Source organism: Vidua macroura, chromosome 3 (genome assembly GCF_024509145.1).
Source record: "Vidua macroura isolate BioBank_ID:100142 chromosome 3, ASM2450914v1, whole genome shotgun sequence".
Taxonomy (NCBI): domain Eukaryota; kingdom Metazoa; phylum Chordata; class Aves; order Passeriformes; family Viduidae; genus Vidua; species Vidua macroura.
Window position 1 is genome coordinate 43,872,076 of NC_071573.1, and position 15,970 is coordinate 43,888,045.

Below are 15,970 nucleotides of genomic sequence, written 5' to 3' on the forward strand. Positions count from 1 at the left end.
ACTACATCTTACATCTTGAAAGATCTCCAAAAGACTTAAAGGTATGAACATACAGCATCAGTGCCTTTGTTTTAAAAAAATGACAAGTAGTAGCAAAATCCATGAAATGTAGTACTAATGAATCAGAACTTTTCCTTCCTAAGGTCCATATAACAAAATCTGGAAACCTTTGCTAGCAATAAAGAGCTACAAAGCTTCTTCCAAAAATGAAAATCATAAATCACTTGGAGAATAGAGCTAGACCCTGGTGAAAGAATTTGGTTTTCTGCCCTATTATGCAATTTTCTGTTGCAAAATTTGTCTAGGTGAAGCTGACTTCTGTGATGGGGTTCTCCCTAACCACAGACAAGGGGCAGTAGGGTTCTGTTAAGCTGACTTGTAGATACGAGGTGCATCTCCATGGGCAGCTTTCTGTAAAATGTAAAAGCAAAAGAGGACTCAGATATGAAGATACAGGCAGGGAGATGCAAGGCAGGGAGGTTCAGAGCCCTCTGGGAAGAACTTCTTCTGTCTCTAGTGATTCCTGGAAAGGCATCAGGCTGGCCACCAGGGCATTGACCCAACATGACAGTAGCTGAAATTCATCCAGTGCAGACAACTGGAAACAACCACTGACATCCAGACCATTGCAGACAACACAAGCTAATTTCACAGAACTGTACAATGGTTTGGGTTGAAAGGGACCTTAACATTCATCTAGCTTCAAGCCTCCTTCCATGGGCAGGGACACCTCCCACTAGAATTTGAGCAGTCATTTAGAAAATGGAAGGTCCATATTTTTCTGATTTTGACACTTCATATTAGAATAAGGAGCCCTCCCTTTAAAACAAATGTATTTTCAGTAGGGGATCAGGCCACTGAGTTTCAGAAAGTTATTGCCTCCAGATGTCAGCTACCATTTTACCAGCTGAGACTAGTAACTACACGCACACTCATAATTCTCTTGCTCTGGCAAGTAAAGCAGGGGTTTGCAAAGTGTTTAACAATGCTGAAGGGTACTTGAAAGAGGAATGTGGTTTAAGTGAACCAGTATTTGTACTAAAGTAAACTGCTAGAGTGCACACAGTCACTTATCATGTTGCAGCTGAGATTCTTACATTGCATTTACTAGATTGTTTCTGATCACCAGATCAAACCTGAAGATCTGCTAAGGAAGATACAACCCTAGCTGTGTTCTTTTCAGTTAAACTTGAGACCTACTGACCAACAAGATAAAATAATGTTGCTGGTGACAGGCTCTACAGTTAGAAGACTTCATTGTCTTCTAGGGATATTAGTCCAGGACTTTCCTAAAACACTTTAGTATTGGGGGGTGGAGTGTTTGTGTGTGTGTGAGGGATATTAGGTAAGGCTTGGTGTTGTAAAGGAAATTAGTATGAGCAAGACCAATGCAAGAGCTATCAACAGTGATTTCTTTAATAGGATAGGAAATACATTCATTAAAGGGTAGTTTCTATTTTCCATGTCTGGCAATGAAAACCAATGAAAATGAAAGCACAGTGAGTCTGTAACAATGAGGCTGTACACATGGCAAACCACAGAGTGGCCTTGCCATGGGAATGCTCACAACTGCTAGTGTCTGCAGTGTTAAGACGTCATGATGAGACGTGGAAAATTCCAAAAGAAAATAAGTCTTGTCTTGCAGGGCATTACACCCAAGAGATTACTTCCTTTTGGAAATTGTGTCTGTTCTTTTTACCATATCTATAAACTCAGGACCCCAGTGAACCACGTGAGATGCAGCCCTATGATATCACTGATGCTACTCCTACCACCAGCTGATGACATTTGTGTGAGAGACATAGGGAATGTGTGAGAACTGCTCCTCCTGCACCAGTTGCCTCTGCTGTGGCCCTGCTGCTAAGCTTACCAATGGCAGCTCCCCACCCTCCCAGCACTTGGGGAAAAAGATAAATTTTTCCTATTTGAAGACTCAGAACTCAAAAGTTCACAGTCCTCTAGTATCATTGCAGCAGAGGTTACTGATATCAGAGGCCTGATCTGAACTGGGTAAGCTACTTGAAAAGAGCAAGAGAAGTGCTACAGAATCCACAACACTATGCATACATAAAGTTTTTTCCTAACAAATTTCAGAAATCTCTTTGCTAGAAGACTTATATTACTGAGTTCAGACCAATCTCTGCGGCTGTGTGCATGTGCATAGGTGACAGAAAGAGGCTTGGCAGGATGGAAGGTGTTTGCTCACAGCAGCACTTTTCAAGTCTAGACTGAGACTGCACATCCTGCTGAATAGTTTTAACTTACAGGAAGAGAAAATACATGGATCTTGTATATGAAATGCAAATTTCCTGTTCAAATTTCATCTAATGAAATAATAATTAAAAAATAATCAGGATGTAAAAATACCTTTATGTTTTAAGGAAATACTAGTAGTCCTCTGACTCTTCTTTGTAGGTTCAGACGGGATTTTTTGATAGAGGTCTAAACCTTGTACTATGCATTTTTAAAGCTGCACAAACTATTTCCAGGAGCATACAAAAAAAAAAAAAAACAAAAAACCCACAAAAACTTTTGCCCCTCAACTGATTGCAATTTAAAAGCTTCAAATTCTGCCAAAATTATAAAAAATATGTTCTACGACATTTGAAATGTGAGGGTGAGTATCTGAACATGCTAGATGTCAGCAGACACAGCAAAGCCATCTCACCATCTGAATGTCTTGAAATCAAGGAGAAAATACATGATGACAATTTTACAGTTCTTTACTTGTGCTGCTTTACATGTCCTCTCTATATCAATGTACTAAATACAACATTTCATTTTAAAAAGTGTTCCTTTAGTAGGATTTTCAACAACATTCTGGGCATGTTCTTTTTCAATGTAAAAAGTCTGTATTAATAGTTGTTACTTAGGTTAGAGTTTACTTTTTTCCTGTTCTGTTGCCTTCTTCCTGTGGTGAAGTTGAATACAGAAGACATGACTATGGCTAACATTTTGACATAGACATTTAGAAAGAAAAAGCTTTAAAATTACATAATTCATTTCTCCACTCCTCCCTTCCCCACCTTCCTCACCCACCTACAAAAGAACACACCTGTTTTTGTGATAAAATGGAAAACGTAACACTCAAGGACAGGTTAGTATTTGATGATTTCTAGTTAAAATGAATCAATTCAACAACTATAGTTATAAATCAATGTAATTTGTCCTATGTAATAAACTGCTGGAATTCAAGTGGTAGTGATCAAAATCTGTGTACTTGTCTAGTTTAACCAGCTCCTTTTAGATCCATTTTAACTCAGTCAGTATATCATCGGTATTGCTGCTTCTTACATTAACTCCCCTAGCAGCCACCTGTATCTTAAATGATCAAATATTTAACCATAGGCAATTTGTGCTTGAGCAATAAAGGCAGCAGGTAGATCCTATCTCAGGAACTTGTCACTAGAACAGTAAGGCTTAGCTTTGCCTGAGTGCTCTAAGGCACACTGTGTTCTAAATATAGAGAGATGAACACTCAGCTGATGACAAGTCTTTGCCATGGAAAGCATCACTAAACAACCTCAACCCAAAGACAGAGACCAGATTGTCCTGCCTTCAGCCATTAGTATAAATTCCCAGTGGGAGCTGGCAAAGGATGCTAAAGTCTCTGCACACTGGACTCTATTATCTGTTCTTGAAAAAAAGATAACCTAAACTGGTGCAATGTTGGTAAATTACAGCAGTGTCAACCTGCAGAGGTGCGCTGGTGAAATAGTGCATTTACTAGGCATCAGTCAGCTTTAAGCAATAAACTGCCAGGCATTGTCAAACTGAGGGGGGAGAGGAGCACCAGTATTTTGAAAACAGTCTAAGGTTTATTCTGATGAAAGATTACAGCTTAAATTAAGCTCTTCCTGCTTAAACAAGGTAAACAAGGATTGGAAAGAGATCCTATGAGGGCATTGGCTGCAACAGAAACTAGAAAAACCAGTTTTTAAATACTTCTAAGACTTTGAAGTAAATATTTAGCTGTAAACAACCCAATTGTTTAGTATTTATATGTTCAGGAAAGTTTATTTACTGGGTTTTATCAGGACTTTGATGTAAAATGATACCTCTCTGTGGAACAACACTTGTATTTACATTAAACCAAAACCACCACTGAAGTAAACTTTAAAAAAAAATTTAAAATTGCTTTCACCATTAAGCACCATTAAGTGCAAATAATAACACAAAAGTACTACTGCTAACCAATTTTCAACTAGAAAAAATTTCCTTCAGTTCCAAAATGATTACATCTCATTTCTTGTTTAATTTTCATAAACAGTTGCTTTTATCAGAACTCTTATCATATCCACAACAAACCCCAGCATAAATGACACTTCTGCAATAATTAATTTCACAATTAAAAACTTTAGTCCTCTCAGCTTATTTATTCAGTTCTGCAATAGACAGCACATTAACACCTGCAGAAAGACTGAAACAACATTACTTCCCTTATTTTAGCCACAACTGCTCAGCTCTGATCTAAAGTGCTAGTGACACTCCACAGTACCTATGACATCTACAGAATGCTGACATCAATTCTGAATTATAGTCACCACGCTAACCATCTGACTGTAGCCCAGACTGCAGCCATGTCCCTTCTACAAATGTGAATGATTTTAACTTTTAGTGTCTTAAATATTTATTCATGTTTTTGGATACATACTTATCCTCGAACATCCTAACCTTTCCATCACATGTATAATATTGAATTTAGTTGGTAGGGAAACACATTTTAAATTTTTGGACTCTGAAAATTCTTGTAGCCCCCTGTAGTGATGTCCCCCTCTCACATGGATGCCCTAATAAAAGTGATGCCACAATAAAGTTTTGTCCTGTTGGGCAACTTAGAGTGCCTTCTCCATCTTCCCTGCTGTCTATTTAAAACAACCAGCAGTAAGTACTACTCTCCCAGACTCCTACATTTCTGTCAAATGCAGCTGCAATTGGTCAACACATTCAATTATTTATTAGGGGACACAGAGAAAAAATTTAGAAAGCATGCAAAAGGTCACTTCTCTCCTAGTAACCTTCCACTGTAAGCCTTCAAACACCAAACTTTTCCCACTCTTTTACTTTCTGAAACTCACTATATATTTCTGTATTCTACTTTACACTGTCTAGCTCCATTACCAAAATCTTCAAAATGAGGGTCGTCATTTGCTGCTGCCTCATCCTGACCATACTCCTGAGCTGAAGTCCTTATCCAGACTTCAATCCAGCACTATCCCTTTGTTTAATCATAGGACTGGTCCATGCAACACAGTTTTAGGTGTAAAAATTCTGCCACCAACAGAACTACTGGATAGTGTGCGCTTCACTGCCTTTGCTAATGCAGTCTGTCCTTCCACAGCCTCAGACTCTCTTGGCAAATGACAGCTGCTTAGGCCTGCAACTGCTCAGTTCACTGCTACAATTGTGCCAGACTTAATTAGCCAAGCTTAAAAATCAGTATTCTTTATTTTCCTCCCTAGATTCAGAATGGAAATTCAAGATTTATTCAATTGTCCTAATGTAAGACCATCCCCTCTCTTAAGATGTTTGAGTTTGTATTTCTTAAGGGTCTGTTTTATTTCGCACTGCAACCAACAGAAAGATCAGTGAATCTCAGCAGAATTAGATCTGTCAAAATTTATTATGTCTGAAGCACTGCAGTTTCCAGAAACATTATCATAACTGTTATTAATGTCATAAGCACTTCAAATAAAATTGTCATTGAACCAAGATACTTTATGTAGAGAATTCCAGTAGAGCAAATATTGCTTGCCAGTGTAATATAGGTTTTGTAGGTTTTTTTTTTTTCTCCCTTTGGTTTCTTTGTATTGCAAAGCAGCTGCACAGTAAGATTGTTGATACTGCGGTTCACTCTTTGAAGTGATATGGTCCGTGATACAGTCCACAGTAAACAGTTCTGGCTAAGGAATTTTCTAGGTGTTAAGTCCACAGGTTGAGGAGGAAAAGAAGAACTTGTCTGCTTCTATTTCATGACAATTCCGAGCTCCAAGAGAAATCAAATGAGTCATGCAGCAGCATTTCAGATGACCTGTGAAGGGAACTGACAAACTGTAACCTGTGATCAGGGATGTTCAAGATAGCAGGATTCCATTTGAAACTAAGCTACAATAGAGTATCCACTTCCAGAACAAATATTCCTTTCAAAATGGAAAATAGCCATACACAGCTTGAAATTTGCTGCCTTTTGACATAAGAATGCCAACCCTGTGCTGTGGTTTAGATGAATGCATACAGAGAAATTAGAGAATCCTTGTTTGGTGCACACAGCTGTTGCATAAAGATGGTCTTCTGAGCTATTCAAGGACTGACTAAAAATTTAGGTTTTAACAAAAATAAAATTATTTACAGGTAGTATTCTACATTTTCTTGTGTTAGCACTATGTCAGAGCAAATTAAAAAAAAACACAGAAAGAGTTTATGTGAGAGTAACTTGGCCATTTTTAAAGACTTATTGAATACAAGAGAAGAATGCTGTTTTAAAGAAAATGCATGCTCTGTAATAAGCCAAACTTTGGTATTGCGGCCCTTCAGCCAGCATTGGACTCTGCAGGCACTTTGCTGATAACATTTCACATTTCAGCCTCAGGAACTGATCCACAGCCATTTTAAAACAAAGGATACCTTTTTTTTTAATGCAGAAGGTGCTGTGCCAAAATAAACTTCCTGCAAACACCACTATGCTTTCAGCCTCCTGTAATTGAAAAATACTACTTACTATTGCTCCTAGCCTGAACTATTCCTCTATTGTACTGGAGCCTCAGGGTACAAATACAACATACAATTGTATGATTTTGCTAGGAAGTTAAACATGCTGACATGCTGATGAGATTATAAACAATTGACTAAATCTCTCCATAAATCACAAATTTTCTTCGGAGGTAATACACAACTACCTGTACACATTTGGTGTTTATTGTCCCTGTTTGTTCTTTCCTCACATGTAACATTGGGATTAGAATGTCTTAACAAGTGATGATGTCTTTGGATGCTAAAAAATAATGCTGGTAAGGGATCTTATAATGTACTTTCATCACTTTTCTCTTAACACAGTTCCATTTCTTTATAAAAAGTTCCTTCAACCACATCTCAGCTGTTTCTCAGTGAACATCAAATGAAATAACCCCAAAACAAAGATGAAGGGGAGAATATATGTATGACATCAATATTAATGTTAACATATTAAAAGTTCACTTTCACACAGCACTTTTGGCTAAAATACTTATATTCTTGAGATTACTGTTACAAGCAAGAACTAAAATACAAGAAAGAACAGAACAATTTCACCAAAGTCAAAGAAGCAACAGATAGGAACTGGACACTGTCTTAACTTTTAACCCCTGGACAATGGCCATGTCAATCAAGAATACACTTGAAAAGAAAGGGAACAAATCAGTTCTTGCTGTTTCTGGTATCTTCCAGATGAACATTTCTACTGTAGTAATTTGAAAAGCTCCAGTACATCCAGCAAAGCACTGTAACCATACACCTATAAAGGCATCCACCTCTAAGAGGCTCATTTCAACGAACACTTGGCTTCTCTGAAGCTGCACACAGCCATCTGCTTCTTTTTCCAGGGACAGATGTGCAGCTCGCATTCCTGCTCGGGCGTGACAGAGGCGTGCGGGCAAGTGCAGGCGGCCCCGAGCAGGTGACGGGCAGGTGCGCGCGTGCCACCACTTCCCGACAGCTCCGTTCCCTCCCTGCTCCAGCCCTGGATGTCACCTGCCCTGGGGGACACAGGTCAGCCCTCAAAGGCAGCGGGGAGCAACCCCACCTATGCCATGCAAACACCATCTCCAAGCCTCATGGGCTGCTGGATCCTTCCAGCATACAATATGCAAGGAAGTGAGAACTATTGAATTCAGAAGTAAACGTACACTTTGACCAACACAAACGTGGCAGGAAAATGCCAGGTGATACCAGAAATATTTATTTTCCCCTCTCTATAATAAGTTATCTCTGACTTTTTCAAAGCTGTCAGTTTGCTTGATATTTTGGGAGAGCTTTATTACCCTCACTACTAACAAACATGTTTCACTTCCTGCAATATTATTTGGCATGGATTAAAAATTAACAGCAATTTTGTTATCTGAAATTCCAGAGTGCCTTTTACCTTAAGCATCCTGAAATATTCTTTAGGCTATATACAGTCTAAAAGCAATTTGTAACTGAAACATTGCTGCTATTTCCATGTTCTTGAAACCTTGCTAATTATGAGCTACAGGACAGTAAAGGGGAAAACTCACAGAAATGCACAGCAAACTTAACACAATTATGCAGAAAAATGCAAGACCATCTTCCACAAAGAAATAAAAATCCTCTTTTTAAGACCCTTGCTGAAAACCTTGCGCAAGATTTTCTCCCTGGGCAAACTGAATCCATCTAAACAAATGAATTTTTTTTCACAAAGTGGAAGAGATGACCTACAACTCAGCTCTCTACAACACCTGAATGGAGGCTGTAGTGAGGTGGGGGTTGGTCACTTCTGCCATGCTTCAAGTGAAAGAATGAGATAAAAATAACCTTAAGCTGCACCAGGACAGATAAAGACTAGATTATAGGAAATTTTTTTTCACTGCAAGAGTGGTTAGGCACTGGAATAAGTTGCCCAGGGAGGTGGTGAAGTCGCCATCTCCGGAAGCGTTCAAGCATCTGAAGGTGGCATTTGGGAATGTTGTTTAGGGGTAGTTATGGTGGTGCTGGGCTGATGGTTGGACTAGATGATCTTAGAGGCCTCTTCCAGCCTTGACAGTTCTGTGCTCTAGTTATGCTGTGGTTTGTATTTGTGCCAATTTTATATAATAGAATTTACACAGCTATGTGAATTCTGGCATTGAGGCTCACAACAACTGCAAAAAATGTTCAGGGAAATAGACTCTAATAATACTAATAAATATACCAAATTTTGTCAAGAAGAAAATGGGAAAATGGGAAGAGTGGGGCAGAACACCAATCTTGTCTACAAGTTGAATAGGTTAGTTAAGCCCAAGATTTCTTTTTAATATGCCTATGAACCAACAGCAGCAAAAAAGGTAGAGCTAGTTGTCAGTGGACTAAGAAAACTTTTTTCAGAACTTCAAAAGATGCTTATGAAAATAGCTACAAATTTAGAGATGGGTCTTTGAAAAGTTCTGTAAGCAGTGAGAACTACAGCTCCTGAAACAATTGTATTTGAACTAATGCTTGACCCATGTAAGTGCAGTGGAACTTTCTATTTGGACTGGTTCATTTAAGATCTTGAGTATATGAGAAGAGTATTTCTAATTTTGAACAGGGACTGAACCAATACCAACTTGAAATACACATCCCATACTGGTGAACTTTAGTTCCAGATTAGCCCAGAACACTGAAGAAACCTAAAGACCGCAGATGAGAAAATGGGCTGGGGAGCACGCCAAGATCAGCAAATCACCTCAATCCCCCCTGCTCTCCACCACCTGCCAGTTACAATCTCGCCTATAATTTTTAAAACACTTTTGACAGACACAAATTTTGAGGGAATATGAACCCTGATGCAGTAAAGCATCTGGGACTGCACTCAAATTCCATTTTAGTTAATACTAATTTACATTACAGAAGCAGGTCCTTTGTATATAAGAAGGGTTTATCCCTAAGATCTTTACAATATTCTTACTTGCATTTTATGTTTTACTCAATCCAATTAGACATAAAGCAAATATTAATTAGGAAAGAGTCACACAGACACAATACACACTCCCTGGGGGAGAAAAGGATTTTTTTTTCAATAATCATATTTTGAAAAATACAGATAGCTCACAAAGGCTGTTTGGGGTCTTTTTGAAAAATATCACACATAGTGGTATTGACAGAGCTGGGCTTGGTTGGCTTCATCAGGAGATTGAAATTATCGAGTGTTCAGAATCTGGGTATTATTTATGCCTTTCTGTCTGCATGGCACAGAAGAAAAAACACATCCTTTAAAAAAACAAAAAAGAAAAAACAGCATCCTTTAAATCTGAGGGATCCCAACCAAGACACCTACACTACTACTTATGACTCTAAAACATACTGCTGTTTTGCATGGATGTGGCCAAGTATCCCTCAGGAAAATATTCAGAGAAAAATACCTTGTGTAATATGGTATAATACCAAGGTAAACCAAGGTATAAAACCAAGATAATTTTGCTTCCATGACACTGCACAATGAAAACTACTCAAAAGTTCTGTGCAAGTGAAATTCTTGCTAAAGCTATTTCCAACTTTCAAGCTAGTTAACTAGTTTGCTGAGTACTTCTTCTTTTTCTTCTACTTATTATTATTATTCTTATTCCAAAAGGTAATTAAATAATACCTAATACCGATTGTGTGAAAGTTCATTTGCAATCAAGTAGCAAAGACTCTCTGAATCTTATAATTTAATCTAAAATGATTGTGCTCATTTCACATCAGTAACAATTCTGAATAACAAAAAGCTCTTAAAAAATTGAAGGAATATATTTCAGCATATTACTGTCTTATACCTCATACACAGCCAAACTGCTCCTTTTACAAGTGGCACCAAAGATGCTATTATTAAACAGATATTGCCAAATGAGACATTATAAAGCAAAGATATCAAGGGTTTGCAAATGCCCTAAATTCCAGCAGTGATGTGTATGTCCACCCACACACCTGCTATTAACTTTGATTTCCTATTTTCTGACATACATTTTCACTTTAAAAATAATTTATCAGGACACAAAATTTATTTACCAATTTCCTTTTTAACCAAATGTTTCCATTTCATCTTTGGTCACAACTTTCAGAAAAGATGTGATTCACAGCTTTAAACCTCCAACACAAATTTTTCATATTGTCACATATTTAGGGTAATCTTAGAAAAAAATGTAATTGTGTTTATAATTCATTATGCTTTTTCCTCTTTGGGCAGTATTTTACACGCATTACGGTAATTGCACTTGTAAACAACCAAGGCAAGCACAATATAAAAAACAAGTCTGGAAGCACAACTGCTGGTACCTCTTTTTCTCTGCAATGGCCTCAAAGTTAGACTGATGGCTCTCTGGGCTTTTTGCCAACACCACACACCAGATTAAAATAGAAAGAAGGGAACTAGACAACCTGGGGTCCAAAATTTAATTCTGACCTTACATATAAGCTCTATGGGAGGCTCAGGCAAAGTAGAATGCTAATCTACCATGTAAGGGGGGGCACCACAAAAAAACTAGAAAAAGTCTAACCAGAAAAATGTCTTTTTTATCATGTGCACATTTTGGTATTTTGAAACCATCGATCTTGAAAAATAATCAAATCTTCATGTATAAACATTATGCTATTCTCAGAAAGTAATATTTAATGTATAGTGTTGTTACATGTTCACAGCCTACTTTCTTTCAGCATGAGATAAACTATATTTTTTATGGCTTTAACCCACTTTATCCAAACCATAGACTTTTCTGTTTCATAGACTTGTGGGCTTATGAATCTCATTAATTATGAAATATGGACAGCATATTAGAAAGTAGATTTGAAAGTGAAGGCTGAAACACTCTCTTCATTCCATCAGAATGGGCTCTATTTATATTTCCTCTCATATTTCATAGTGGAAGTTAAGTATTCTGCTAAAACATATTTGCTAAATGGCTTCTTTACAGAAAGAGATAATTTTTTAAAATCAAATTAGTGTTCTTCAAAGAAATATTTAAAAGAAATAAACATTTTTTTCTACATTTAAATAATATTATAATGTTAAATCCAAAATGGCAAATGAGAAAATATCTTCATAAAATTTTGCAGATGCTGACTAATTTTACCATTGTCTTTGGAAGCTCTGTAATTTAGGTGTTTCTAGGGATTGCTTTTAACTTTTCAATGGAGAACAAAAACTATGGTAAACAGATTAAACTCTATTCCTGATTTCTTGTAAACTCCATTTAATAATCAACTGCATGTTAGTGTAATTCACTGCACTTGGATCTTTGATTTTAAACACAAATATCTAGAAAATTAAGCTATTAAATACCTATTGATACTTTATTCACTATTAAAATAACTCAGTAACTCTATTGAGCATAACTCAAGCTTGTAAAATGACTAAATAAACACAGTAATGAGTAAAAATAGTTTAAGCTATTCTGAGATGGGATCTTGAAAATTAGATGCTTGAATGGTAATTCTCAGAAAGCTTCCTTTATTGATCATTATTCTTAGAATATTTGTATAAAATATTCTACTTATTTAGTCCCCTGCCCTTTTAAGAGAGAATTCTTAGAACATTATTAAGTTCTCTATTCTTGATACAGCTTGACACGACACGGATACACATACAACTGAGAAACAGCAACTTTTTTTTCTACAGGGAAATTCTGGTCATTAAAACCCAGGAAAAGAGGTTAATTTGAAGTCAATGAGGGAAAGTTTTGAGACTATTATTTATGTATTCACAACCTCAGAAGAGAAAGAGACCAAAATCTTTCCTCACTATTCCCTTCAGAAGGATTTATTCTGGCTCAAACTATTACCAAAGGCACTACCATGAATTTTTATATAAGATAAGAAGCTGATCTACTAAGTGGCGTGATACAAAAAATTTCAGCTATGTTACATGGATCTTGTGTTGGTTTCTAGCACAGCAGAAGGCATTGTGGGACAGTGCATGAAGTGCTTATATAAGCAGCAGAGTGACATAACTTTGCAAAGGAATTGCCAATGGCATGCAGAAGTCAATTCCAACAATACTCTGTCCATTTCATAAAGTGATACATGACACAGTGTAAGACCAGCTTCACACTTCCTGCACTTCTGTATGCACAGCTGATCTGCCATAAGCTTTGTGGGTAAATAACAAAATCTTGTGAACAACTTTCAATCAGCACAATGCTGATAAGTAGCATACATTGATTAATGTTATGCGTTTGGATGCAGATTTGTATTTCCAAAGAGCCACAACACAATGAATCAAACAAAGACCTCTAATTCAAGCAGAATAAACTTAGAAGCACTTTAGAAACTTACATAATAACCCCTGGAAATGCATTTATAAAGAAGTTGTTTCAACACTTCCTGCTTGGGCTTGATTTCCTTTACGCTGTTGCTGAATGACTGCCACACAGACTTGAAGTACTGATCCTCCCAACGCTGAGTGCAACACTGTGTGCAGTAATGTATCTGACAGAAATAAATCCTACATTTCTGCTGTGTTCCATATTGCCTTCATTTCATTGCTTCCTTTTTGTTACACAGTCAGCTACAAATCAAACTTGTAATGACTTTGAAGAAACTTATAGGAGCCTGGACTTCATCTGTTGTAAGGAACCAAACAATGGAACTGGGATCACACTGGTTTTGTTATTTTGGTACTTGTGCACTAAAAACAAATGGATAGTAACAGGAGCATTACCTTGAGATCAGCAAAAAAGTACTTTCAAAATTCTCTCATGGACTGTTCAAAGAAATGGAATTTATTGGAAATACAAGCAAGATTTACAGAATGAAGATACATTAAGGCTCTAACCATTCAATTTCTTTGAACAGTCCCACAACTCAAAATAGCAACTGACGTAAGAATTTAGGAACCTTCAATCCACATGTGGAAAGGCAGAAGATAAGAAAAGAAAAAACAGATTTGCATGGAATATATATAAAATATTTAGAAGAACATCCAAATACTTACAGAACAGTGTAATCCAAATAGTTTTCACTGCAGTGAATCACATTAGGTAACTTTTTTCTGGTTAGGTTTATATTGTTTATATTCTCCTTCAAGCAGTAATACCAAAATTTAATTTAACCTAGAGATTTTCATACAACTCACATCCAAAACCAAAGTCCTCCTCAGTAAAAAAAAATGAAGCAATGTTTTATGACAGGATTCATGTTACCAATTTTTCAACAGATGGAAGCTAAGGAAGGAAGATATATGAGAATAATTTGCTCACTCTAGGATTGCAAACACTACAAAATGTCCCTTCCATTTTAATTTTTTGTGTGATTAATAAATATAAGTATTCACATAAAATATAGCACATGAAAAACCTATATATTTACCCTGATCCTTAGCTCCTGTATCTGTAAAAAAACTAATGCAGAATTATTTACCCCCAAAACATTTATCACAATGTTTCCATGAATATTTCATGCTGCACAATTATTCCAGTCCATACCTGCAGGCCTGTCAGTTGAGCTGCTGATTTCCCTTTGAGACAGATAATGAGTGCCAGAAATGCATTTAAGTCCTCCAGAGAGAGGCTACTGACCTAAAACAGATGAAAAAATGCCACATTATCTGAAGGCTCTGAAGAGGACCTAAAACATATATATTGAATTCTCTTGCTCAAGCACATCAAACTTGGAACAGTGACCTCATGTAATGATGACCACCAGGAATGCATCATCTAGGAAAATGCACAGGGAACAAAATACTTTCTTTCACAGCTTGAAGCAAGTGCATACATACCCCAACTCTTTGGTATAGTGTATACACATGGATTTCCACACACCAAACAAAATACCTACCCTTCATTTTTCCCTTCTCTACTTCCCTTGGAGTTTCTTAATAACAGGAAATTTCTCGCTCTCTGTTACATCAAGCACAGTAAGAAAAAAAAAAAATTTAAAAATCCTTTATAATCAAGACATAGGATAAAAATCAGCTCAATCAGCCCCAGATATGCTGACCATTGGGAATTAAAAAAAAAATGCTTACACATTTATGTGTTAGAAATTTCAAAAATATTCAAAAATTTTTCAATTACCTATTTTAACCTAAATTTCAGGATTTATCAAAACATATTTGATTTCTTTCAGGTTTTAAGGCTACATATGGAAGCAGGGAAAACTTAAAACTAAAATCTAAAATGTTCAAGTGGGGAAAAGGAAATGACACATCCAAATTGATGTAACAGTTCAATTCTATCAGTAAAGGGGGAATGGACAATTCTTCTGCTGTGAAAAGGTATTTAGAGATCTTGCAGAGGCACATGATCAGCTCAGAAGAAACGCAGCACCTTGACAGCAGCTGGCATGATTCCATGACAGTACCAGTCGAGTTCTAATCCTTTCCTTCCTCTTATAAAACATTGTGTATCAACACAAGTGCACCAAGACCACTTATCTGTTACAACAGTTGATATACAGAGAGCTCCAAAGTGAGATCCACAGATCATTACAATTTCTTATCAATTGGAACTTGAGGAAAGGTTTCTCTTGCAAAATGTGGAAATGTGCATCGTAGACGTACAGAACACTTAAGAGACTGCCAAAAACTCTGCATTGCCTTTCTTTTAATAGGATAAAAATCATGCAACCACTATTCGGGATTTTTTTTTTTTTTTTTTTTAATCAAGCCCCACTGCTTGTCGCACTGTAAAATACTTTCTCCTCTATGATGCTGTAAAGTCTTGCATAAGGCACAAGAATGTAGGGGATATCAGAAACATTTTAAGCTTTCAAAACGCTCCTTGGTATTCATTAACTCCACCTGTCTGCTAAGATCTGATAATGGCCCTACTTTACCCTGTAATTCAAGTCAGGTGCCACCTTTGTGTAGATAGCAACAAGAGAGGTTTACTAAACCTGCACATTTCATACACTGAAGTAACAGAAAAAGTGACTTTTATCTACAAACGTTTCTTAATACCTGCAAAATTTTGTCCTAAGAAAAGGAAATCAAAGATTGCTTGCAAGGACAACAGCAAGAAAATGCCTCTAACAGATCAGCCAAAAATGCTTATGACTATAAAAACACTTCTTCAGAGAAATATTTTATTCAGTAATCAAATTTGGTGAGTTATCACAGTTCCACTGTCAGATTTAATCCAAAACTGTTAGAGATTGAAAGAGAAAATTCCCCTTTGTCTGGAGGCTTCTCTTTTTGATTTGAACTCATTCACTGCTTTGCCAACTTTAAAGACAGACCTAATATTTTGTAATTTTTTCGCTATTTTTGTTCTTAATTTAGAGAATATTTGAAAGGTAGCCTTGAAAAAAACCATTTTTCATATTAACA

At 36.7% G+C, this 15,970-nt stretch overlaps 1 protein-coding gene across 3 annotated transcripts in view; it reads right to left on the bottom strand.

Annotated features, from left to right (window-relative positions):
* Nucleotides 1-15,970, bottom strand: part of FAM120B (family with sequence similarity 120B) — a 47,809-nt gene that overhangs the window by 12,373 nt on the left and 19,466 nt on the right. For all 3 annotated transcript variants that reach the window (XM_053973527.1, XM_053973531.1, XM_053973530.1), the window contains exon 5: nucleotides 14,127-14,219. In XM_053973527.1, the coding sequence (XP_053829502.1) occupies nucleotides 14,127-14,219 (93 nt within the window). The remainder of the gene's footprint in view (nucleotides 1-14,126; nucleotides 14,220-15,970) is intronic.